The 24,895-nt window shown below is 56.4% G+C and overlaps 2 protein-coding genes across 4 annotated transcripts in view; both read left to right on the forward strand.

The window, feature by feature from the left end:
- The window catches only part of LOC120387587 (claudin-4-like), a 30,445-nt gene extending 23,439 nt beyond the window's left edge, over positions 1-7,006 (forward strand). For both annotated transcript variants that reach the window (XM_039508513.1, XM_039508514.1), the window contains exon 3: positions 5,810-7,006. In XM_039508513.1, the coding sequence (XP_039364447.1) occupies positions 5,836-6,480 (645 nt within the window). In that variant the 5' untranslated portion in view covers positions 5,810-5,835 and the 3' untranslated portion in view covers positions 6,481-7,006. The remainder of the gene's footprint in view (positions 1-5,809) is intronic.
- An 11,838-nt stretch (positions 7,007-18,844) lies between these two features.
- TMEM270 (transmembrane protein 270) lies at positions 18,845-21,136 on the forward strand. 2 transcript variants are annotated; one of them, XM_039508450.1, is made up of 3 exons: positions 18,845-18,981; positions 19,842-20,282; positions 20,802-21,136. In XM_039508450.1, exons 1-3 carry the CDS (start codon positions 18,850-18,852, stop codon positions 21,117-21,119), a joined length of 891 nt encoding a protein of 296 aa, XP_039364384.1. In that variant the 5' UTR covers positions 18,845-18,849; the 3' UTR covers positions 21,120-21,136. The 2 variants fall into 2 exon arrangements, with proteins under 2 accessions (XP_039364384.1, XP_039364385.1); XM_039508451.1 differs by having other exon boundaries at positions 18,865-18,981; positions 20,112-20,282.
- The last annotated feature ends 3,759 nt before the right edge of the window (positions 21,137-24,895 follow it).

A 24,895-nucleotide genomic window follows, 5' to 3' on the forward strand; every position in this document is an offset into this window, starting at 1 on the left:
ACAAGAATATCGTATTCTATAGTATTGCAACTTTTTTTTATGGAAGGGGCCCCCAAAATTGCACTGCCTCAGGCCCCCTGAATCCTCTGGGCGGCCCTGTAATTTTTGATAATTCTACCATTTCCCTCTAGCAATGGACCAATGCCATTGTCAGGATTCTTTTTGTTCCTAATATACTTAAATAAACCTCCTTTATAGAATTATAGAATATCAGGGTTGGACGAGACCTCAGGAGGTCATTTAGTCCAACCCCCTGCTCAAAGCAGGACCAATCCCCAACTAAATCATCCCAGCCAGGGCTGTGTCCAGCTGGGCCTTAAAAACCTCTAAGGATGGAGATTCCCCCACCTCCCTAGGGAACCCATTCCAGTGCTTCACCACTCTCCTAGTGAAATAGTTTTTCCTAATATCCAACCTAAACCTCCCCCACTGCAACTTGAGACCATTGCTCCTTGTTCTGTTATCTGCCACCACTGAGAACAGTCTAGATCCATCCTCTTTGGAACCCCCCTTCAGGTAGCTGAAGGCTGCTATCAAATCCCCTCCTCACTCTGCTCTTCTACAGACTAAATGAGCCCAGTTCCCTCAGCCTCTTCTCAGAAGTCATGTGCCCCAGCCCCCTGATCATTTTCGTTGCCTCTACTGGACTCTCTCCAATTTTTACACATCCTTTCTGTAGTGGGGGCCCCAAAACTGGATGCAATACTCCAGATGTGTCCTCACCAGTGCCAAATAGAGGGGAATAATCACTTCCCTCAATCTGCTGGCAATGCTCCTACTAATGCAGCCCAATATGCCATTGGCCTTCTTGGCAACAAGGGCACACTGCTGACTCATATCCAGCTTCTCATCCACTGTAATCTCCAGGTCCTTTTCTGCAGAACTGCCACTTAGCCAGTCAGTCCCCACTCTGTTACGGTGCATGGGATTCTTCCGTCCTAAATGCAGCACTCTGCACTTGTCCTTGTTGAACCTCATCAGATCTCTTTTGGCCCAATCCTCCAATTTGTCTAGGTCACTCTTGACCCTATCCCTACCCTCCAGTGTATCTACCTCTCCCCACAGCTTAGTGTCATCTGTGAACTTGCTGAGGGTGCAATCCAGCCATCCTCCAGATCATTAATAAAGATATTGAACAAAGCCGGCCCCAGAACTGACTCCACCTTTGTCCTTAATGCTAACACCTTTTGTTCCATCCTGACCCCAAGTGAGCAGGGCATGACACACCCACAGCAGCTCTGGGAAGAGATGACCCCAGCATCTGATATGGGTCAGGGTGATGAACAGATGACACTTGTACCATGTCAGTTTCCAGTGACTCCAGGGGCTCCTGTTACAAAGGAGGGGCTCTGATGGGTTCCCATGGTTAGCAGGGACTTCTGCAAGGTCAGGGGGATGGGAGCCCACCCAGGGGCACCAAATGGGGGGAAGGGGGCCAACAGGCCATGGCCCTCCCACTTTTCACCACAGGCCCAGCCCCCTGCCAGGCCGGAAGCTGGAGCCCGGCCCAGGTAAGAGCAGCCCGGGGAATCTGAGCAGCTGTGGGGAGCTGAAGACCGTCCACCTGCCCAGGGTGGGGGAGCAGCCCCAGCCCATGTCCCCACTCCCCAGGCTCCCTGTGCAGGGCAGATGGAGGGTCCATGCCTGGCTGTGGCTCTTCAGCCGTCAAGGCCCTGCCCCTCGGCCAGGCCGGAAAGCAGAGCTGGGTCGGGGTAACAGCTGTGCGGGCAGCTGTGGGGAGCCACGGACCCTGCACGCCGCAGGGCAGGGACATGGGTAGGGGCTGCCCCGGGCAGGTGGATGGGCCCAGACTCCCCAGCCCAGCTCTGGCTTCCAGCTTGGCCAGGGGGAGGAGCAGGGGTGGGACCACAGAGGAGGTATGGCTATGTGGCCCCCCACTTTTAGGAGGAATCTGTTGCCCTGGAGCCCACCCCAGAGAGAGAGAAGAGGAAGGAGCCGGAGCAAAACGGAGGAGAGAGGAATGGGGAGCAGGGAAGTGAGACTACAACCAAAGACAATGGAACAAATGACACAAATAGCAGTGTTGTTCCTTTGGAGCAGTAACAGGGCGTGTCCACTCTGCAGGGCTTTGTGACACTACCTAGTGATCCACAGCTGTGTCTGGTAACCAAACACTGTCACGGATTCATATGCTGGTGTGTTTACTTCAGTTCATTCTGTAATGAGAACCACACTTAGCCAGCCAGTGAGTAACTTCATAGTTACCAGCAATTGCTGAGCATTCAACAGTCCCTGCAAAACAACCCTCTGCATTTCTGTGGTTAATGACACCTTCCAGCCTGACTCATGACCAGCCAACCACAGCAGGACAAGCTACAGCTCAACAGGCACCCCGACCAAAAGATCAGCCTTCTACAAGCCACTCAGAGCTGGTATCCCTTCTTTATTACAGCAGTGGGAACCCTTCAGCTGGCCAGCTCTTGGCTGAAACTGGTGCAAACCCTGCAGGAAGCACGTAACTAGGAGAATATGTTAGAATCCTGGAATTACTTTCAGAACAGTTAGGTGATGTCTAGCACTAGGGTCTCCTAACTCTTTCTGATACAAAACCATATTTTCAGTTGCTTATAACTTTGTCAAACTTTAACTATTTGGTCTGATTTAGAAGTTGGTCCAATAAAAGATATTACTTCAGCCACCTTGTCCTGGGACCAACAGAGCTACAATGGTACTGCAAAAATTAAAGTTGTCCATGCAACCTTTATTGGGCCCCCGTGGGGGTATGCATAGGGTGAAGGATAGCTCAGTGGTTTGAGCATTGGCCTGTTAAACCCAGAGTTGTGAGTTCAATCTTTGAGGGGGCCATTTAGAGAGCTGGGGTGAAAATCTGCCTGGGGATTGGCCCTGCTTTGAGCAGGGTGTTGGACTAGATACTTCCTGAGGTTCCTTCCAACCCTGATATTCTATGCCAATACAGTCTTTAATGATATGATTACATACTAGTTTTCCAGAGGGCCCCAGCCTCATTCACTGCACAGGATGGAGAGTGCTCTGGGATGAATCAGGGTGGTGCAGTGAAGCAGTCTCTTATCTGTAGAACCTCATTTGTTGCCGAAGTTGGAGGCTGTGTAGTGCATGGGGCAGGGGTCTGCAGGAAGAGAAAGGATGGTCTCATGATTAAGCCACAGAATTCCTGTAGGATGCAATGTTCACAGTTGGCCATTAATTGTTTGTTCCTTGTTTTCTGGGTGCCCAGCATGAGACACTTGGGTTTGAGTTGCAGAAGGGCTGAGCACCCACAGCTGCAGCTGAATTCAACAGGAGCTGTGCAAAGATATTGTAACTGCCTGTTCTGATATAAAGTGCTATACATAAAAGTGTTGAGTCAAATTCAGGTGCAAGGCAACTCAAGTTGGACACTCAAATTAATTAATTTTGCCTTTAATCTGTCTGTGCTTTAGTTCCCCAAATGTAAAATGAGAATAACACCATTTCCCTACCTCCCACAGGTGTTCTGAAGCACTCAGGTACTGTAGTGATGAGCACCACAGAAAAGCCCATTAGAAATTAGTAATTCTGTTTTTGGTGCAGTTTTTGAATAGTGGACAGTAAATAAGGCACTGGGCCACACCTTAAATGATAAAGATCAATTTTGAAGCACTTTGAGGAGAGGAAAGTGATCAGGAACAGTCAACATGGATTCACCAAGGGCAAGTCATGCCTGACTAACCTAATTGCCTTCTATGAGGAGATAACTGGGTCTGTGGATGAGGGGAAAGCAGTGGACATGTTATTCCTTGACTTTAGCAAAGCTTTTGATACAGTCTCCCACAGTATTCTTGCCAGCAAGTTAAAGAAGTATGGGCTGGATGAATGGATTATAAGCTGGATAGAAAGCTGGCTAGATCGTTGGGCTCAACAGGTAGTGATCAGTGGCTCCATGTCTAGTTGGCAGCTGGTATCAAGCAGAGTGTCCCAAGGGTCGGTCCTGGGGCCGGTTTTGTTCAATATCTTCATTAATGATCTGGAGGATGGCTGGATTGCACCCTCGGCAAGTTTGCAGATGACACTAAACTGGGAGGAGTGGCAGATACACTGGAGGGTAGGGAAAGGATACAGAGGGACCTAAACAAATTAGAGGATTGGGCCAAAAGAAATCTCATGAGGTTCAACAAGGACAAGTGCAGAGTCCTGCACTTAGGAAGGAAGAATCCCATGCACTGCTACAAACTAGGGACCGAATGGCTAGGCAGCAGTTCTGCAGAAAAGGACCTAGGGGTTACAGTGGACGAGAAGCTGGATATGAGTCAACAGTGTGCCCTTATTGCCAAGAAGGCTAATGGCATTTTGGGCTGTATAAGTAGGGGCATTGCCAGCAGATCGAGGGATGTGATCATTCCCCTCTATTTGACATTGGTGAGGCCTCATTTGGAGTACTGTGTCCAGTTTTGAGCCCCACACTACAAGAAGGATGTGGAAAAATTGGAAAGAGTCCAGCGGAGGGCAACAAAAATGATTAGGGGGCTGGAGCACATGAGTTATGAGGAGCGGCTGAGGGAACTGGGATTGTTTAGTCTGCAGAAGAGAAGAATGAGGGGGGATTTAATAGTTGCTTTCAACTTCTTGAAAGGGGGTTCCAAAGCGGATGGATCTACACTGTGCTCAGCTCTCAGATGACAGAACAAGGAGTAATGGTCTCAAGTTGCACTGGGGGAGGTTTAGGTTGGACATTAGGAAAAACTTTTTCACTAGTAGGGTGGTGAAGCACTGGAATGGGTTACCTAGGGAGGTGGTGGAATCTCCTTCCTTAGAGGTTTTTAAGCTCAGGCTTGACAAAGCCCTGGCTGGGATGATTTAGTTGGGGGTTGATCCTGCTTTGAGCAGGGGGTGGGACTAGATGACCTCCTGAGGTCCCTTCCAACCCTGAGATTCTATGATTCTAAGATGAAAAGATATTGAACAGTTGCCAACCCCCTGCTCAAAGCAGGACCAAACCCAACTAAATCATCCCCGCCAGGGCTTTGTCAAGCCTGACCTTAAAAACCTCTAAGGAAGGAGATTCCACCACCTCCCTAGGGAACCCAGTCCAGTGCTTCACCACCCTCCTAGTGAAAACGTTTTTCCTAATATCCAGCCTAAAGCTTCCCCACAACTTGAGACCATTGCTCCTTGTTCTGTCTCGAACTCCTGGCTCTCAGCCCAGTGCACCTCCCTCTAGGCTAAGAGGTATTGGAATTGGGGGCAGAGGCTGGTTAGTGTGGGCCACTCACTGAGGCTGGGGAGTATGGCCTGGGGAGCTGGAATATTCAGAAAATCACGAGCACACATACACATATGTACATATATGTGCACACATATATATGTACATATACACATGTACATACATGTACACATGCACACACACAATCCACCTTCATGAAGAGTAGTCACCGAAAAAGCTCAGCCTGAACAGGTAAAGTTTGGCATTGGGGGGGTATAATGGACAGGGTTGGGCGAAGGTAACCATGGGTATCACGGCTGCTCTGCCTATGGGAAGCCAGCTCTGTCTCCTAGAACTTGGCCTGTGGTGCAGACGCCCAGCATAAGACCCCAAGTGCCACTTCTTCTCACATCGTAGCGATGGGAAACCGAGGCACAGCAAGATCAGAGTGACTTGCCCAAGGTGACCGAGGGAGACTGTGGCAGAGCCAAGTCTTCTGAGTCTGACCAGCTAATTTGGGGCCTTGCTCCATCTCCCCGTGCTGTTGCAGCCCCTGGTTTCACCTCCTACAAACTACCGGCATTTGGTTTGGGGTGTGTGTGTGTGCAGTGCAGCATCTCTAATCCGCTCTTCCCACTGTCTCCAAAGGTGAGAGCGTGACTTGCCCGTAAGCCATGACGGTGATGGCTGTGCAGATGGGGGGCCTGGCCCTGTCGGTGCTGGGCTGGCTAGGCACCATCCTGACCTGTGCGCTGCCCATGTGGAAGGTGACGGCCTTCATTGGCTCCAACATCATCGTGGCCCAGGTGTTCTGGGAGGGGCTGTGGATGAACTGTGTGTACGAGAGCACAGGCCAAATGCAGTGCAAGGTCTACGACTCGCTGCTGGACCTCTCCTCGGACCTCCAGGCAGCCCGAGCCCTAGTTGTGGTCTCCATTGTGGTGTCCTTCCTTGCCCTCCTTATTGCCATCTTTGGGGCCGAGTGCACCAGGTGCGTTGATGACAAGGGAGCCAAGGCCAAGATCTCCATCACCGCTGGGGCTGTCTTCATTCTGGCTGGGATTGGGCTGCTCATCCCTGTGTCCTGGTCGGCCAACACCATCATCAGCAACTTCTACAACCCCATGGTGCCAGAGGCTTTAAAGAGGGAGCTGGGGGCTTCCCTCTATGTGGGCTGGGCCTCAAGTGCCCTCTTGGTGTTTGGGGGGGCCATCCTGTGCTGCTCCTGCCCCCCCAGCCAAGATGCGCCGTACCCCATGAAGTACAAAGCGGTGAAGCACTCCAGCCTGGGGAGCTATGCCCTTAAGAACTATGTGTGAGGAGCCCTGCCTTGCCCCCCCTGGAGATCGCCCCCTTGCCCCGGCCCATCCCACGTGCTCGCAGGGGCCCCTTCACAGCCATCCAAACAGATGTTGGCTTCAAGCCGAAGTGTGTGAAATTTGCAGGGGTTCCCCTCCCAGTCTGGGTCCTGCCCCACATGTATCCTCCTACCTGCATCTCACCCCACCTGTCCCACTTCCCCACGCGTTTCCCTGCCTGCATCCCACCCTCCCCATCCCACCTCCCGATGTGTATCCCCCCTGCATCCCACCCCACCTCCCCATGCGTTTCCCTGCCTGCAGCCTATCCCACCCCACCATGTGTCTCCCCCCCGCATCCCACCCCACCATGTGTATCTCCCCTGCCTGCATCCCACTCAACCTGTCCCACCTCCCCATGTTCCCCGCCACTGCATCCCATCCATCCCACTTCCTCGTGTATCCCCCCTGCATTCCACCCCACACATCCCTCCTACTCGTGTATCCCCCCCGCATTCCACCCCACACATCCCACCTACTCGTGTATCCACCCCACACGTCCCGCACATATTTCCTCCTTGCCCATGTCCCACCCCACTTGTCACCTCCCTACACGTATCCCCTCCTTGCTGGTGTCCTGCCCCATGCACCCCCCCTCCCTGCCCATGTCCTGCTCCCCATGCCTGATCCCCACCCACATCCCACTTGACGTGTGCTCTCTCCCTGTCTGTTCTGTTCTGTGTAGGCTCTTACACCACACGTACTCCCATCGTTTCTAAGTGCCGTCTAGTCGGCCCACAAAGGCTAGTGGACCTGATCAGGCCTGGGCCAATCAGGCACGTCCAGTCAGCCTGTAGCCCTTTCCTCAGGGCTCTCTTTATTCTTTGTTCTCAGCTGTGACCATGGGCCCCCAGGCTCTATAGCTGAAGGGGCTGGACCAGTGGTGAGCTGGAGCAGGTTCCCACAGGTTCCCAAGAACCGGTTGCTAAAATTAGACCTCTGTGGAGAACCGGTTGTTAAAGGGCCAGGGAGTGGGCAAAGAACTCCGGTCCGCGGGCCGGACCATCCTGTTGCTCCCAGGATTCCCAGCTGGGGAGGCTGAAGCTCCCCCGGCCCTTCCCCCACTTCCCCCCAGCTGCAGCGGGGCCAGCCACCGGCACCAGCTGGGCAGCTCAGCTGAGCTCGTGAGTCGTCCTGCTGCTTTGAGCTGCCGGCAAGGTAAGGGGGGAGGGGGGCTGCAAGCTCTAGGGCCGCGGGGGGGCAAGTGGGGCAATTTGCCCCAGGCCCTGCAGGGGCCCCCGAGCCCACGGGTATGTCTCCCCCTTCCCCGGCCCCTCTCCCATTCTCCCCCCTTAAATCAGAACTTTTTATAGGGAACCGGTTGTTAAGATTTTGGCAGCTCATCACTGGGCTGGACCTTCCCCAGCCTGGAGCAGGGGGCCCGGGGTTTCCTGCACTCTCACACTCTCCTGCTGCAGCCACAAGAGACCACCCTGCAAACCCTCTCCGGGAGCTGGGCTCCTCTGTAGCCCCTGGCTGGGAAGCATCAGCCCAGTCCCTCAGTGCTGCCCAGAAGGGCCATACTGGCCAGTTCCAGACAGGGGAGGTCAGTGCAGGCCGGCTTGGAAGCAGCTCCTGGGGACACGGGCAGCGGCTCCAGGCCCTTCGTTACTGGTCTAACCAGCTGTGGAACAGGCAGCACTGAGGGACAGCCCCAGGAGGCTGGAGCCCCATAGCCAGCCACAACCCCCCCGCAGCCCCTGCCCCAGCCACAACCCCCCCGCAGCCCCTGCCCCCGCCACAACCCCCCCCCGCAGCCCCTGCCCCCGCCACAACCCCCCCCGCAGCCCCTTCCCCAGCCACAACCCCGCAGCCCCTGCCCCACCCACAACCCCGCAGCCCCTGCCCCACACACAACCCCGCAGCCCCTGCCCCAGCCACAACCCCCGCAGCCCCTGCCCCAGCCACAACCCCGCAGCTCCTGCCCCACCCACAACCCCCGCAGCTCCTGCTCCACCCACAACCCCGCAGCCCCTGCCCCAGCCACAACCCCCCCGCAGCCTCTGCCCCAGCCACAACCCCCCCCGCAGCCCCTGCCTCAGCCACAACCCCCCCGCAGCTCCTGCCCCACCCACAACCCCCCCGCAGCCCCCGCCCCAGCCACAACCCCCCCGCAGCCCCTGCCCCACACAACCCCCGCAGCCCCTGAGCCAGCCACAACCCCCGCAGCCCCTGCCCCACCCACAACCCCCGCAGCTCCTGCTCCACCCACAACCCCTGCAGCCCCTGCCCCAGCCACAACCCCCGCAGCCCCTGCCCCAGCCACAACCCCGCAGCCCCTGCCTCAGCCACAACCCCGCAGCTCCTGCCCCACCCACAACCCCGCAGCCCCGCCCCAGCCACAACCCCGCAGCCTCTGCCCCAGCCACAACCCCCGCAGCCCCTGCCTCAGCCACAACCCCCAGCTCCTGCCCCACCCACAACCCCCAGCCCCGCCCAGCCACAACCCCCCAGCCCCTGCCCCAGCCACAACCCCGCAGCCCCTGCCTCAGCCACAACCCCCACAGCTCCTGCTCCACCCACACCCCGCAGCCCCTGCCTCAGCCACAACCCCGCAGCCCCTGCTCCACCCACAACCCCCGCAGCCCCTGCCCCAGCCACAACCCCGCAGCTCCTGCTCCACCCACAACCCCGCAGCCCCTGCCCCACCCACAACCCCCCGCAGCTCCTGCCCACACACAACCCCGCAACCCCTGCCCCACCCACAACCCCGCAGCCCCTGCCCCACCCACAACCCCGCAGCCCCTGCCCCAGCCACAACCCCGCAGCCCCTGCCCCAGCCACAACCCCACAGCTCCTGCTCCACCCACAACCCCGCAGCCCCTGCCCCACCCACAACCCCGCAGCCCCTGCCCCAGCCACAACCCCGCAGCCCCTGCCCCAGCCACAACCCCACAGCTCCTGCTCCACCCACAACCCCGCAGCCCCTGCCCCAGCCACAACCCCGCAGGTCCTGCCCCAGCCACAACCCCGCAGCCCCTGCCCCAGCCACAACCCCGCAGCCCCTGCCCCACCCACAACCCCCACAGCCCCTGCCCCAGCCACAACCCCGCAGCTCCTGCTCCACCCACAACCCCACAGCCCCTGCCCCAGCCACAACCCCCGCAGCCCCTGCCCCAGCCACAACCCCGCAGCCCCTGCCCCACACACAACCCCGCAGCCCCTGCCCCACCCACAACCCCACAGCCCCTGCCCCACCCACAATCCCCGCAGCCCCGGCCCCACCCCCAACCCCCCGGCAGCCCCTGCCCCAGCCACAACCCCCCCCGCAGCCCCTGCCCCAGCCACAACCCCCCCCACAGCCCCTGCCCCACCCACAACCCCGCAGCCCCTGCCCCACCCACAATCCCCCACAGCCCCTGCCCCAGCCACAACCCCACAGCCCCCGCCCCAGCCACAACCCCTGCAGGTCCTGCCCACACACAACCCCCGCAGCCCCTGCCCGAGCCACAACCCCACAGCCCCTGCCCCACCCACAGCCCCGCAGCCCCGCCCCAGCCACAACCCCTGCAGGTCCTGCCCCACACACAACCCCGCAGCCCCTGCCCCAGCCACAACCCCGCAGCCCCTGCCCCACCCACAACCCCAGAGCCACTGCCCTGCCGTGACCCCCAGGCCCTGCCAAATCCACAACTCCAGACCAAGCCATGACACCCCTACAGCCCCTGCCCAGCCGTGACTCCCCTACAGCCCCTGCACAATCCACAACTCCCCAGAGCCGCTGCCCCAGCCGTGACCCCCCACAGGTCCTGCCAAATCCACAACCCCCCCCCAGCCCCTGACCTAGCCATTACCTCACCACAGCCCCTGCACAATCCACCCCCACCACAGCCCCTGCCCCAGCCATTATCCCCCATAGCCCCTGCCCAGACACGACCCCCACCAAGGCCCCTGACCCAGCTACAACACCTCCACAGTCCCTGCTCAGTCCATGACCCCCACACCCCTTGCCCCAGCCATGCCCCCAGCCCTTGCCCAGCCATGAGCCCCCAGCCCCTGCCCCAGCCATGAGCCCCACAGCCCCTGCCCAGCCATGAGCCCCCACACCCCTTGCCCCAGCCATGCCCCCCAGCCCTTGCCCAGCCATGAGCCCCCACAGCCCCTGCCCCAGCCATGCCCCCAGCCCTTGCCCAGCCATGAGCCCCCCACAGCCCCTGGCCAATCCATGATCCCACATAGCCCCTGCCCAGCCATGGCCCCCCCCGTGACATTATTGACATTAACTGTGACCATATAGGTCATTGTTGCAACCACTGTTATATATTTGCAGCAAATATTGTACAAAGGTGTCGAGTGAGGTGTCTATGAAAAGGTTATGATTTGCTGGTTATGATTGTGCTCTCATTTTTGTATTTAAAGTTATAAGTATTGGCTCTATCCTGTCTGTATTTCAAATTTGTGCTGTGCTTCTGGGTGACACCCCAGTTTGGCATCAGCTCTGCCTAGCCTGCTTGACGGCTCATTAAGGACCATCAGCTACACAATTGACCCATGGGGAGAAGGCGGTTAGCCACTCAGCAAGGCATGCAGGGACCTGCCTGTGGACAGAACTCTGAGGTTTTTCCATGCCATTTGCTGGGTGGCTTGTGGTTGGAACAAAGAAAGCGCAAGCCACATGGCAAATGGACTATAAAAGGCAGCAGCAGCATCTCCATTTTGTCTTCAATCCCGCTTCTGACTTCTGGAGGAACCTTGCTACAAACTGAAGCTCTGAACAAAGGACTGAATGACCCATCCAAGCTGTGAATGTTCCAGAGACTTGATTTGAGCCTGCAGTTTATTCCACCACTGCTACAAGCCTGAACCAAGAACTTTGCCATCACTGTATGGAATTGATTCCATTTAACCAATTTTAACTCTCATCTCTATTCTTTCTGTTATGAATAAACCTTTAGATTTTGGATTCTAAAGGATTGGCAACAGCGTGATTTGTGGGTAAGATCTGACTTGTGTATCGACCTGGGTCTGGGGCTTGGTCCTTTGGGATCAGAAGAAACTGTTTTCTTTTATTGGGATGTTGGTTTTCATAACCATTCGTCCCCAGGACGAGTGCACTGGTGGTGATACTGGGGAACTGGAGTGTCTAAGGGAATTGCTTGTGTTACGTGTGGTTAGCCAGTGGGATGAGACCGAATTCCTCTCTGGCTGGCTGGTTCGGTGCCTTAGTGGTAAAGGAAACCCAGCCTTGGGCTGTAACTGCCCTGCTCTAAGCAATTTGTACTGAATTTATACTCTCAGGCCATGGCTACACTTGCAAATTTGCAGCTCTGCAGCAGGGTGTGAAAACACACCCTCTCCAGCGCTGCAAATTGCGGCGCTGCAAAGCGCCAGTGTGGTCAAAGCCCCAGCGCTGGGAGCGCGGCTCCCAGCGCTGTCCGTTATTCCCCACAGGGAGGTGGAATACGGACAGCGCTGGGAGAGCTGTCTCCCAGCGCTGGCGCTTTGACTACACTTAGTGCTTCAAAGCGCTGCCGCGGCAGCGCTGCCGCGGTAGCGCTTTGAAGTGCAAGTATAGCCATAGTTTCAGTTGTGTTCCCCCAGAGGCAGCATCATTACACTCCCACAGCCTCTGCCCAATCCACACACCCAACATCCCCTGTTCCAGCCATGACCCCGCTACAGCCCCTGCCCAATCCACAGCCCCCCACAACCCCTGCCCCATCCACACACCGAACATCCCCTGTTCCAGCCATGACCCCGCTACAGCCCCTGCACAATCCACAGCCTCCCACAGCCCCTGCCCAGATACCCCCCCGACAGCTGCTGACCCAGCCATGATCCCCTCACAATCCCATCCCACTCCACAACCCCCCACAGCCCCAGCCATGACCCCTCCCACAGCCCCTGTCCAATCCACAACCCCTGACCCAGCCATTACCCCTTTGCAGCCCCTGCCCAGCCATGACCCCCCCACAGATACTGGCCAATACACAACCCCTCCAGCCCCCCCAGCCATGACTCCCGCAACCCCGCCCAGCCACAGCCCCGCCCAGCCACGGCCACCCATGGCCCCCATCCAGCCATGATTCCCCCGCAGCCCTTGGCCAGTCCACGACCCCCACCACAGCCCCTGCCCAGCCATGACTCCCCCCTCAGCCCCTGCCCAGCCACAACCCCCCAACAGCTCCTGCTGCAACCACGACCCCTCCACACCCCTGTCCAATCGAACCCCCCATGGCCCCTGCCCAGCCGCAGCCTCCCCCACATGTGCTGCTCAGGGCCTTCCCTGAGACGCCAGACAAGGGGCAGGCAGGGTGCTAATGACGACTGGGGGGAGAAGGACTGGCACTGTCACAGCTCAGCGCTAGCTCCTGACTGGTGGCTCAGCAGGACTAACAGCATTTGTCTGCGTAGGCAGATCACACAGCCAGTCAGGGGTCTGTCTGGCCAGGTGTTACGTTCCCTGCTCTGGGGGACCATCCACCCCTTAGCTAGTGGGGCTAGGAGGAACCTTCCCTCCGTCAGGCGGTCAAAGACCTTCCCTTGGAGCACCTGACACAGTCCACGTGGGAGCAGACCCACGCTAGCAATCCCTGCATTGTTAATGTTGAGGAAATTGTAGTTACCTCCTGAGACACAAGTCCAGTGGCACAGGCCACATCAAGGTTAGGCAGCAGCTGGCTGTGGGGCTTGGTGCTCCAGGACAGCCACATCCTGCCAGAACAGAGAGGGGTTGTGGGGACAGGAGATGAACTACGTGGCCCATGGGAGTCGGGGCAGGGAGGGGGTTCAGGAGATGGATGGGCACAGGGACAATGGAGCAGGTGTGGGATGGGTGACAGGAGGTAACGAAGCAGGGCCAGGATGTACGGATGGGCGATGACAGAGAATGGTGGTGTGATGGGAACAGGAGGGAGGCTAGAAAGAGAGCAGAGTTCTCTTTCTATTGCTTTCTGTCCAGGTTCTTGTACCACCCTCCTCACCACCGTACCAGTGGCGTCCCTTGCTAGGTGTGGCAGGAAACGGACTAACAAATACGTCCATCAGTAAGGATGGAAGGGCAGTGTCCCCTGCACCTTGCATCTGCAGGGATTGGGTGTCCCTGGCCAGGTGGCAGCACAGGGAGCCCTCCACAAACCCTGCTGTCATGGGAGTGAGTTTGCAGGGCCAGGACCGTGGGCCTGGCTGCAGAGGGCTCCCTGCCCGGCTGTGGGGCCAGAGAACCGATCCCTGCAGGTGCAAGGTGAGGGGAAAAATGTGGGCCTGGCAGGGCAGAGACCTCTGGCCAGGACTGTGAGGATGACGAGACCCCTGCCATGGAGGAGGATACCAACGTGATATGGCTGTGAAATAAGCAAATGCGGTCTTGGGATGCATCAGGCGAGGTATTTCCAGTAGAGATAAGGAGGTGTTAGTACCGTTACACAAGGCACTGGTGAGACCTCATCTGGAATACTGTGGGCAGTTCTGGTCTCCCATGTTTAAGAAGGATGAATTCAAACTGGAACAGGTTCAGAGACGGGCTACTAGGATGATCCGAGGAATGGAAAACCTGTCTTATGAAAGGAGACTGAAAGAGCTTGGCTTGTTTAGCCTAACCAAAAGAAGGCTGAGGGGAGATATGATCGCTCTCTATAAATATATCAGAGGGATAAATACCAGGGAGGGAGAGGAATTATTTAAGCTCAGTACCAATGTGGACACAAGAACAAATGGATATAAACTGGCCATCAGGAAGTTTAGACTTGAAATTAGACAAAGGTTTCTAACCATCAGAGGAGTGAAGTTCTGGAACAGCCTTCCAAGGGGAGTAGTGGGGGCAAAAGACATATCTGGCTTTAAGACTAAGCTTGATAAGTTTATAGAGGGGATGGTATGATGGGATAGCCTAATTCTGGCAATTAATTGATCTTTGACTATTAGCGGTAAATGTGCCCAGTGGTCTGTGATGGGATGTTAGATGGGTTGGGATCTGAGTTACTACAGAGAATTCTTTCCTGGGTGCTGGCGGGTGAGTCTTGCCCACATGCTCAGGGTTTAACTGATCACCATATTTGGAGTCGGGAAGGAATTTTCCTCCAGGGCAGATTGGCAGAGGCCCTGGAGGTTTTTCGCCTTCCTCTGCAGCATGGGGCACGGGTCACTTGCTGGAGGATTCTCTGCAGCTTGAAGTCTTTAAATGACAAGTTAAGGACTTCAATAGCTCAGACATAGGTCAGGGGTTTGTTACATGAGTGGGTGGGTGAGATTCTGTGGCCTGCATTGTGCAGGAGGTGAGACTAGATGATCATAATGGTCCCTCCTGACCTTAAAGTCTATGAGTCAAACCCCCATCCCACACCCAGCCTGTACCCCCACCCTTCCCCACTCCCCTTCTACCCAGGGGCACTGGAGCAATGTGTAGAGTGGGGGTGCTGAGAGCCACTGCGCTTGCCGTGCTGGTGCCTGGAGCTGCCCCAGGTCCTAGGGCTGTGGGCTGTCTGTGTGGCTGCCGTGCATTTTGCTCCTTACACAGCGAACATGCAGAGAAAGAGCCACCTGGGGTCCAAATAGCCATTGCATTAAATCTACCCAATGCGGAGGGCTGGCTGCCTGGGCTCCGCTGCGCCGCTGGAACCCACGAGCACCATGGGCTGGCTCAGAGGCTAGTTAAAGGGCCATTGCCCTACAGTTACCATCACACTGGGGGGCTTGTTAACATAGCCCTTATCTACACACACAGCTGCACCATTCTCTCCTGGGAAAGCCGCAGCCTGGTCACCGTTACAGCAGTGTAAGGGTGCGGATATGACATTGCTTATTGCTATGGGGCGGGGGGAACACGTTCACCTTTGGCCTGGTATAGTAGCGCCCGCACTAGCAGTTGTCCTGGTGTAACTATTGATGTAAAAGAATCACACCCCTGAGCAACTTAGTTCTACCAGTACAAACACTGGGTAGCCCAGGGCTTACATGCAGCCAGAGTTTAAGGCCAGAAGGGACAACCATCATCCAGTCTGACCAGGTGTACGTCACAGGCCACCAGAACCACCCAGCACCTGGACACATACCCCAAGGACTGAAATGAGATCAAAGTATCATAGCCCAGGGGAGCTCAGACTATGATGTGACACAGGCAGAGACCAGCAGGGACCCAGGGGCGCCAGTGCCCCAGGCCCCTGCAGTGCTAGGGAAGTGATTGAGATCTACCCAAATAACCCTGGTGAGTGACCCAAACCCACAGGCTGTAGCGGGAGGTGAGCTCGCAGTCAGCCACCACATGGACTTGGGCTAAAGTTCCTACTTCCATCATTTATTTGGTTTGTCATCTATTATAAAGCAGTATGTGTACAGGAATGACACAGAGAATGCCGGTGGACTCTGCCATCTCTGCCACAGGTGCCAAGTCTGTGGGTGCTCCAGGGCTGGAGAACCTACAGAGAAAAAATGGTGGGTGCTAAGCACCCACCAGCAGCCCCCCATCAGCCCTCCCTGCCTCCCCCAGCACCTCCCACTTGCCGGTGGCCCCCACCAATCAGCACCTTCCCCTCCGTGATCAGCTGTTTCATGGCGTGCTGGAGGCTCTGTGGGGGAAGGGGGAGGCCAGAGGACGCAGCGCACTCCCGAGCGGAACAGGGATGGGAAGAGGTGGGGTCTGGGGCAGGGACTTGGGGGAAGGGGTGGAGTATGAGTGGGGGTGGGGTCTGGGGCAGAGCTGGGGGTCAAGCACCCCCTGGCACATTGGAAAGTTGGAGCCTGTGATCTCTGCTGTCTATGAGGGTTCCAGATTATCCTCTGGTTCCAGGGCAGCTGCACAGTTTGTAATCCCCTTACACCAAAGGGACGGACTTGGAGCTGTTGTGCAGTAGTTTGTGAATCACAGAATCTCCAAAATGTCAGGCTGGAAGGGACCTTGAGAGGTCACCAAGTCCAGCCCCCTGAGCTGAGGCAGGACCAAGTAAACGTAGACGCAGAGGTGCAAGTGGGCCCGTATCGGCTGGTACGGCCCGTCCGCAGCCGACGTTAAAGCGCTGCCCCTTTTGCCCCCCCCCAGGGCTGCCGACGGGGAGGGAGTGCAAATGGGGCAGCTGCCCCAGGGCCTGGTGATTTAAAAGGGCTCGTGGCTCCAGGCCGCCTCCGCCACTACTGCAGCAGCAGCTGGAGTCCCAGGCGCTTTAAATCGCTGCTGGAGCCCTGGCCGGCACAAGCTGGGCAGCATGGAAGGGCTGGCTGAGGGAGGCTGACCCCCAGCCCTGCCCCTTCCACCAGCGGCCCTGTCCCTTTCGGAGGCCCAGAGCTGGGACCCCGTACCAGTAAGTCTTTTATCTTACTTTCACCCCTGCCTAGACCAGCCCGGAGAGGTGTTTGTCCAGTCTGTTCTTAAAAACTTTCAGTGCTGGGGATTCCACAACCTCTCTTGGAAGCCTGTTGCACAGCTTAACTCCCTGAGAGTTAGAAAGTTTTCCTAATATCAAACCTAAATCTCCCTTGCTGTAATAAACCCAGTAATTTGTGTCCCACCTTCAGTGGATATGGAGGACAATTGATCACCACCCTCTTTAGAACAGCCCTTCACAGATTTGACGACTGTTATCAGGTTCCCACCTCAGTCTGCTTTTCCCAAGAGTAGACATGCCCAGTGTTTTAACCTTTCCTCATTGCTCAGGTTTTCTAAACCTTTTATCATTTTTGTTGCTCTCCTCTGGACTCTCCAATTTGTTCACAACTTTCTTAAGTGTGGTACCCAGAACTGAACACAGACTCCAGCTGAGGCCTCACCAGTGCCAAGTAGAGAGGGATAATTACCTTCTGTGTCTTACGTACCACGCGCCTGTTAACACACCCCAGAATGATATTAGCCTTTTTCCAATAGCATCACATTGTTGGCTCATATTCAATTTGTGATCCACTAGAACCCCCAGATCCTTTTCAGCAGTACTACCGCCTAGCCAGTTATTTCCCATTCTGTAATTGCTCATTTGATTGATCCTTCCTAAGGATTTGCACTTGTCTTTACTGAATTAAATCTTGTTGATTTCAGACAAGTTCTCCAGTATGTCAAGATGATTTTGAATTCTGATCCTGTCCTCCAAAGCATTTGCAACCCCTCCCAGCTTGGTGTCATCCACAAGTTTTGTAAGCCTACTCTCCATTCTGTTAGCCAAGTTATGGAAGAAAATGTTGAATAGTACTGGACAGACCCCTGTGGGACCCCACTAGATATGTCCCCCCAGTTTGACAATGAACCATTGATAACTACTTTTTGAGTTGGTCTTTCAACCACTTGTGCACCCACCTTACAGTAATACTGTACGTTGGGCTGGTTACTGGGGAGTTTAACATGTGGCTATATTGGATTATCTCAGTAGGGGCTGTCTGGGAAACAGGCAGGAAGAAAAAGCCATCTCTCCGCCAACAGTGAAGAGTTAAGAGACAATGCCAGGATCAACACTTTGGTTTAAGAAGGCCATTTTGTCTCTACACCATGGTCACAGATTTCCAAAGGGAAGAATTGCAGCTGGCCAAACTCAGGTCTGCAGGGCAACCACAGCTGATACAGAGGCTGGTCTAGTGGGACAGTTGCCAAATTGCTCCCCAGGAGAGATAAAGACAAGAGGTTGACAGCTGAGGAGATGCACCAGAGAAGGGTCAGAGGTGCCGCTAGCCCAGTAACCATGAGTTCAGCTACAGTGCTCGGCTGTCTGTCTGTCTACATAGCTTGGGGCAGTGAGTTTCCCAGCCCGGGTTGGCTGACTCAGGCTCAGGACTCATGCTATAAACAGCCGTGCAGACAGCGAGTGGAAAATGCAGCTCAGGCTGAAACACAGGCTCTGAAGACTAAGAAGGAGGGTGGGCTTCAGAGCCAGAGCTCCAGCCCCAGCCGCAACTTCAAAGCGCTGTCTGCACAGCTATTTTTAGGGTGCTTGCTTGAGCCCTGCTAGCCCAGTCTGTTAGCCCGGGTTGGGAGGCTTGCTGCCGTGGTCTGGGCAGACGAGCCCCCAAGGATCCTTAGCGCCCGGGGTGAAATCCTGGCTCCATTGACCTCAGTGGGAGTTTGCCCCTGGGCTTCTGAGCCTTTGGCTAATGAAGCTAAAACAAACCAGGGAGCACTGATGGGGAGCCTGGGGCTGTGTGGTGGGGTTCAAAGAGCAGGGGAGCTGGAGCTGGATGGACCTGGGTCACAGGAACAGTGCGAAACTGAGGAGAAACAAATTGTTATCACTGTTTAACAGGCAGTTAGGAGGCCTCCCAGCTCTCCTGGCACCCATCCTTCAGAGACGCTGCTACCTCATCCATATGGCAACTATTGTCTGGCTCTGCATTATCCCTATGGCAACAAATCTGGGGCTCTGGCATCACCATAACAACCATGGCCATGGTAACTGGCTTGTGCCTTGCAGGGTGGGCCTGATGTCACAGTGTGTGCTCAGTGTGAGCTCAGCACCAGGGGCTCCCAATGCTGGAAGGAGCTGGAGGGCAGGAGGCCTCACTATGGGCACACACAGGGCCATGGCTGGCCTCACTGACGTCTTGATGGAGCTGGTGAGAACTGTCACCCTGGTGGCTGACCAGAGAGACTGGGGAAGAAACCAACTCAGCCCCAAGGAAAACCTCACCCTGGATCTGGGCACATTTCTCCAGTGCACCCATCCATCCCCAGACCTACTGCACTGGCCCCAGGGCACTGGGTGCACCATGGGGATGGGGCCGTTTCTCCCTCGGTCCCGGGGCAGTGGGTGCCCCCTGGGGGCGGGGCCGTGTCTCTCAGTTCCGGGACAGTGGTTCCCCCTGGGGGCAGGTCCATCTTTCCTTAGTCCCTGGACAGTGGGTGCCCCCTGGGGGTGGGGCCGTATCTCCTCAGTCCCGGGGCAGTGGGTGCCCCCTGGGGGTGGGGCTGTTTCTCCCTTGTTCCTGGGGCAGTGGGTGCCCCCTGGGGGCGGGGCCGTCTCTCCCTCGGTCCCAGGGCAGTGGGTGCCCCCTGGGGGTGGGGCCGTATCTCCTCAGTCCCGGGGCAGTGGGTGCCCCCTGGGGGTGGGGCTGTTTCTCCCTTGTTCCTGGGGCAGTGGGTGCCCCCCTGGGGGCGGGGCCGTCTCTCCCTCGGTCCCAGGGCAGTGGGTGCCCCCTGGGGGCAGGGCCGTCTCTCCCTTGGTCCCAGGACAGTGGGTGCCCCCTGGGGGCGGGGCTGTCTCTCCCTTGTTCCCGGGGCGTGGGTGCCCCCTGGGGGTGGGGCTGTTTCTCCCTTGTTCCTGGGGCAGTGGGTGCCCCCCTGGGGGCAGGGACGTCTCTTCCTTGTTCCCGAGGCAGTGGTGCCCCCTGGGGGTAGATCCATGTCTCCCCTGGGTTCTGGGCCAATGTGTGCCCCCTGCTGGCGCTATGCTCCTCACTCTCACTTTTCCCCACAGCCTTATGTGAATCATGTTTGTTTCTACAAATGGCTGCTCTGGAAGCTCGTCCCTTCCAGTCGCTGGGCTGCCCAGCTGCCCGAGGTGGCTGATACGCATGTTGCCTGTTCTGAGCTACAGAACGCCCCAGACCAGGCCTCTGAGCAGGGGCCAGAGGCCTCTTTGCCCTCGAGGCACAAGGCTGTTGTGCGAGGTTTACTAAACCCCTTCTGCTTTTGGCTGCTGTCTCTGCGTATGGGCCTGCTCGGCTGGTACTTCCGCCTCTGGAAGGTGCAGGAGGACGTGGTCAGCAACGTCCATCTCTCGCTGGAGTCCTGCACCAACATGTTCTTCCGCTGGGCCCAGCACCTGCTGCTGGGCTGCATGCTGCTGCTGCTGCTCATATGGAAGGCTTCCCAGAGAGTCCAGCAGTATGTCCAGACGCAGCTGCAGCGGAGCTGGGTGAGAAGTGGGGGGAGAGGGGGGACACAGGGTGTCCCACTCACACGGGAATCCCCAGTCTGGGGTCTCTGCCACACCCCTGGCATTGGAAGACATGGTGTGAGCGCCTCCCGGCCCCAGGGCTGTGGGGAGGAGAGCAAGCTCCTGCTGGAGCCGGTGTGGGGGAGGGGGGAGAACGTGCCCCTCAAAAGGGATCAAAGTTAAATTTCTGCGCACGCCCCTGGTCTGCCTGCCGTCTCCCTTCCCAGAGCCAGCCTGCCTCTGGCAGCCTCCGCAAAGTCCCCCTCACTGTGTGGATTGGCCCTGGCTAGCCCCACACCTGCCTGGCCAGTGTTACTGAACTGCCCCTCGCTGGGTCCCTGCCTCCCTGCCAATCCGGCCACCTGAGCAGGCCGGGTTGCTGGAGCTGTGTAGCCTGCCCTGGTGTCTCCGAACACCGTGCTGTGCCTGTGGTGCTGGCACTGACTCTGCCGCCTGTGCTGGCCACTCATCTCCCTGCCCTGCCTTTGTCTCTGCCAGAGGGCATTCGAGAGGCTGTTTGTTACTAAGCTGCTGCTGCTGCTGCTGACCTGCTACTGGCGCCTGGAGAGTCTGGTGGCCCCAATAGCCTGGGGCCCTGCCTACTGCATCACCAGGCTCACCGGCCTCATGTCCTGGCTCCTGCAAGCTGCTTTTGAACATACCATCAGTGTCGCTAGCCAGGCGGAGGAGGAGGGCGTGGAGATGGTGATGATGAAGACTGAGAGGGGAGGAAGGCCTCACGCTGCCCTAGCACCAAAGGATTCACATTTCCTTGGGAAGGAGGCCAAAGTCGAAGTGTCTTCTCATGGCCTTTAATAAACGCTGCTGGGAAAGCTGCTCGTCCCTCACACGTGGGGTTGGGGAGAGGGAGTGGGAATATGCAGAGAGCCCATTGTCTAGCAGTGGCCAGAGCGCCCCCTCCTGGCAGAGACCCTACCTGAAGAGCTGGGGGTCTCCAGGTTGAGTGTACACCCCCCAATGGCGGTGTCAGTGTCCCCAGAGAAATGTTTATGGGGTGCGAAGGGCACAAGCAACTGTCTGCGCTTGCCCCTCGGGGTGCCTCCAGCACAGCAGCCTGGGCCTTAGGTGGGTGGCTGGGAGCAGGCACCTAACTTGGGCAGCCTCTCCAGCGACTCAGCTTTGCCAGTTGGGCAGGCCCAGCCTCTGCCTCGCAGGCGCTGCGTGTTTGGATGCACCGGCTGAGGTGCCTGGCCTGCACTTGTCACTGCATGGTGCCCCCAGCTTCATCGATTTTCGAACCAGAAGGGACCACGTGGTCATCCTGTGTCTGGCCTGGATAGGCCAGAGACTCCCCCACAGTGAGTCCTGCATGGAGCCCAGCAACCTCTGGCTGACCTAGAGCGACTCCAACCCCGATTGAAAGACTCCCCCTGCTCATCACCCAGAAAGCTGTGCCTTGCTCAGCTCTGGCCTGGTAGCCGGGGAAGCGTGTGCTGCCTTGCTGCTGAGGAAGGGATAGCAGAGCAGGCAGGCTCTTAAGGGAAGGGACGAGTTCTGGGTTTGTGCAGCACCCAGCACAGTGGGGTGGGGCTGATCCTAGCTGGGGGCTCTGGGTGCTGCCCATCACACAGAGAGCACAGAGGAGGGAGAGGCTCTGGCCCGGCCCTCAGGAGAGCTCAGTTCCGTTCTTGTCTCTGCCATTGACACCCTGTGTGACCTCAGGTGAGTCACCTGACCTTCCTGTGCCCAACGGCTGGCTCATCAGACATGAGATAAAGGGAACCAGCTGCCTGTGCCCAAAGACAGCTGGGATTCCCCCCGGGTCCCACCTCTGCGGTTGGGGCAGCCCAGGACCTAGAGCATGGCGATCCAAGGGCAGGAATGGAGAAGATGCTGCCCACTCTGTCTTTGTGATGTTGGCTGGGTTTGCTGGCTTGTGCCCTGCGGGGCTGTGTGCCCAGGGTTCAGCCATTGGCTCCCCAGGGTGAGCCATCACCAGAACATGCACCTCTTCCACAGAGCAGTACTTGCTTTGCGCCTCTAGAGGGCACCTTCTACCCACAAGTCACTGCCTCTTGCTTGGCAAATCCACTGCAAGCTGGAGCTGCTCTGTACATGGGGAGAATGGACCTTGTGACACTGCTCCTGGCACTGCCCTGGAGGCATGCATGAGGCCCCCAGTGCCTCCACCAGTTGGGCCAGGCCCCAGCCTGTGCCCAGCATCCCCAAAAGGAACACACAGAGCCCTGGATACATTTGTAAGCACTATGATAAAACTATAACTGGGCTCAGAAAAGAATTAGACAACTTCCTGGAGGATAGGTCCATTAGTGGCTATTAGCCAGAATGGGCAGGGATATAACCCCATGTGCTGGGTATCCCTAAACCTCTGACTGCCAGAAGCTGGGACTGGATGACAGGACTATTTAGAAAAGCTGGACGAGCACAAGTCCATGGGACTGGATGCGCTGCATCCAAGGGTGCTAAAGGAGTTGGTGAATGTGATTGCAGAGCCATTAGCCATTATCTTTGAAAACTCATGGTGATTGTGGGAGGTCCCGGATGACTGGAAAAAGGGTAATGTAGTGCCCATCCTTAAAAAAGGGAAGAAGGAGGATCCAGGGAACTACAGGCCAGTCAGCCTTACCTCGTTCCCTGGAAAAATCATGCAGCAGGTCCTCAAGGAATCAATTTTGAAGCACTTCGAGGAGAGGAAAGTTATCAGGAGAAGTCAGCATGGATTTACCAAGGGCAAGTCATGCCTGACTAACCTAATTGCCTTCTATGATGAGTTAACTGGTTCTGTGGATGAGGGGAAAGCAGTGGACATGTTATTCCTTGACTTTAGCAAAGCTTTTGATACGGTCTCCCACAGTATTCTTGCCAGCAAGTTAAAGAAGTATGGGCTGGATGAATGGATTATAACGTGGATAGAAAGCTGGCTAGATGGTCGGGCTCAACGGGTAGTGATCAATGGCTCGATGTCTAGTTGGCAGCCGGTATCAAGCGGAGTGCCCCAAGGGTCGGTCCTAGGGCCAGTTTTGTTCAATATCTTCATTAATGATCTGGAGGATGGCACGGATTGCATCTTCAGCAAGTTTGCAGATGATACGAAACTGGGAAGAGTGGCAGATACGCTGGAGGGTAGGGATAGGATACAGTGGGACCTAGACAAATTAGAGGATTGGGCCAAAAGAAATCTGATGAGGTTCAACAAAGACAAGTGCAGAGTCCTGCACGTAGGATGGAAGAATCCCATGCACTGCTACAGACTAGGGACTGAGTGTCTAGGCAGCAGTTCTGCAGAAAAGGACCTAGGGCTTATGGTGGACAAGAAGCTGGATATGAGTCGACAGTGTGCCCTTGTTGCCACAAAGGCTAACAACATTTTGGGCTGTATAAGTAGGGGCATTGCCAGCAGATTGAGGGACGTGATCATTCCCCTCTATTTGGCATTTGTGAGGCCTCATCTGGAGTACTGTGTCCAGTTTTGGGCCCCACACTACAAGAAGGATGTGGAAAAAATGGAAAGAGTCCAGCGGAGGGCAACAAAAATGATTAGGGGGCTGGAGCACATGACTTATGAGGAGAGGCTGAGGGAACTGGGATTGTTTAATCTGCAGAAGAGAAGAATGGGGGGATTTGATAGCTGCTTTCAACTACCTGAAAGGGGGTTCCAAAGAAGATGGATCTAGACTGTTCTCAGTGGTAGCAGATGACAGAACAAGGAGTAAAGGAGTAAAGTTGCAGTGGGGGAGGTTTAGGTTGGATATTAGGAAAAACTTTTTCACTAGGACGGTGGTGAAGCACTGGAATGGGTTACCTAGGGAGGTGGTGGAATCTCCTTCTTTAGAGGTTTTTAGGGTCAGGCTTGACAAAGCCCTGGCTGGGATTATTTAGTTGGGGATTGGTTCTTCTTTGAGCATGGGGTTGGACTAGATGATCTCCTGAGGTCCCTTCCAACCCTGATATTCTATGATTCTATGACAGGATGGATCATTCGATAATTGCCATGTTCTGTTTATTCCCTCTGAAGCTCCTGGCATTGGTCGTTGTCGGAAGACAGGATACTGGGTTGGATGGACCATTGGTCTGGTCCAGTATGGCCGTTCTTATATTGTTATGCCTCATAGCCCTGTGCTCTCCCTGGGTGGGGTCCTCACCCCATCCTGTGAGCACCATGCCCCATGGTCCTGTGCTCTCCCTGGACAGTGCTGTTATCCTGTTGGTGCACTGAAAAGAGCTGGATAGGTGGGGCGGCTCAGGCTGGAACTTGGGCTCTCAAATCTCAAAGCTCAAGCTCCAGCCCAAGCCACAGCGTCACAGCAATGTCTGCCCAGCTATTCAGAAGCGGGTGCTCGCTCCCAGCTGCAGTGCAGACATCCCCAGAGAGGCTCAGTTCACACAGGGAGTGTGGGGAGGAGCAGGAATGGACTCCGACCTCCCATGGCATTGGGAGCTGTTCTTTGGCTTGGTGCTGCTATCACACCAGCTCTGTCCCTGTCTGTCTGTCTGTTCTCAGATACACCTCTCTCTCGCTGAGGAGTGTGGGAGTGTTTGGGACAGAGGCTATGCATGCCTGTACTTTGTTCTCTCTTTTGGGGTAATGGGGGTTTGGGTTTTGGTTGTTG

Source organism: Mauremys reevesii, linkage group 20 (assembly GCF_016161935.1).
Source record: "Mauremys reevesii isolate NIE-2019 linkage group 20, ASM1616193v1, whole genome shotgun sequence".
In the NCBI taxonomy this organism is placed as follows: domain Eukaryota; kingdom Metazoa; phylum Chordata; order Testudines; family Geoemydidae; genus Mauremys; species Mauremys reevesii.

Coding starts and splice junctions, on each gene's coding strand:
- TMEM270 (XM_039508450.1), top strand. CDS start 18,850: ATGTCACAGTGTGTGCTCAGTGTGAGCTCAGCACCAGGGGCTCCCAAT. Junction 18,982..19,841: donor CTGACGTCTTGATGGAGCTG/GTGAGAACTGTC, acceptor TTTTCCCCACAG/CCTTATGTGAATCATGTTTG. Junction 20,283..20,801: donor CGCAGCTGCAGCGGAGCTGG/GTGAGAAGTGGG, acceptor TGTCTCTGCCAG/AGGGCATTCGAGAGGCTGTT.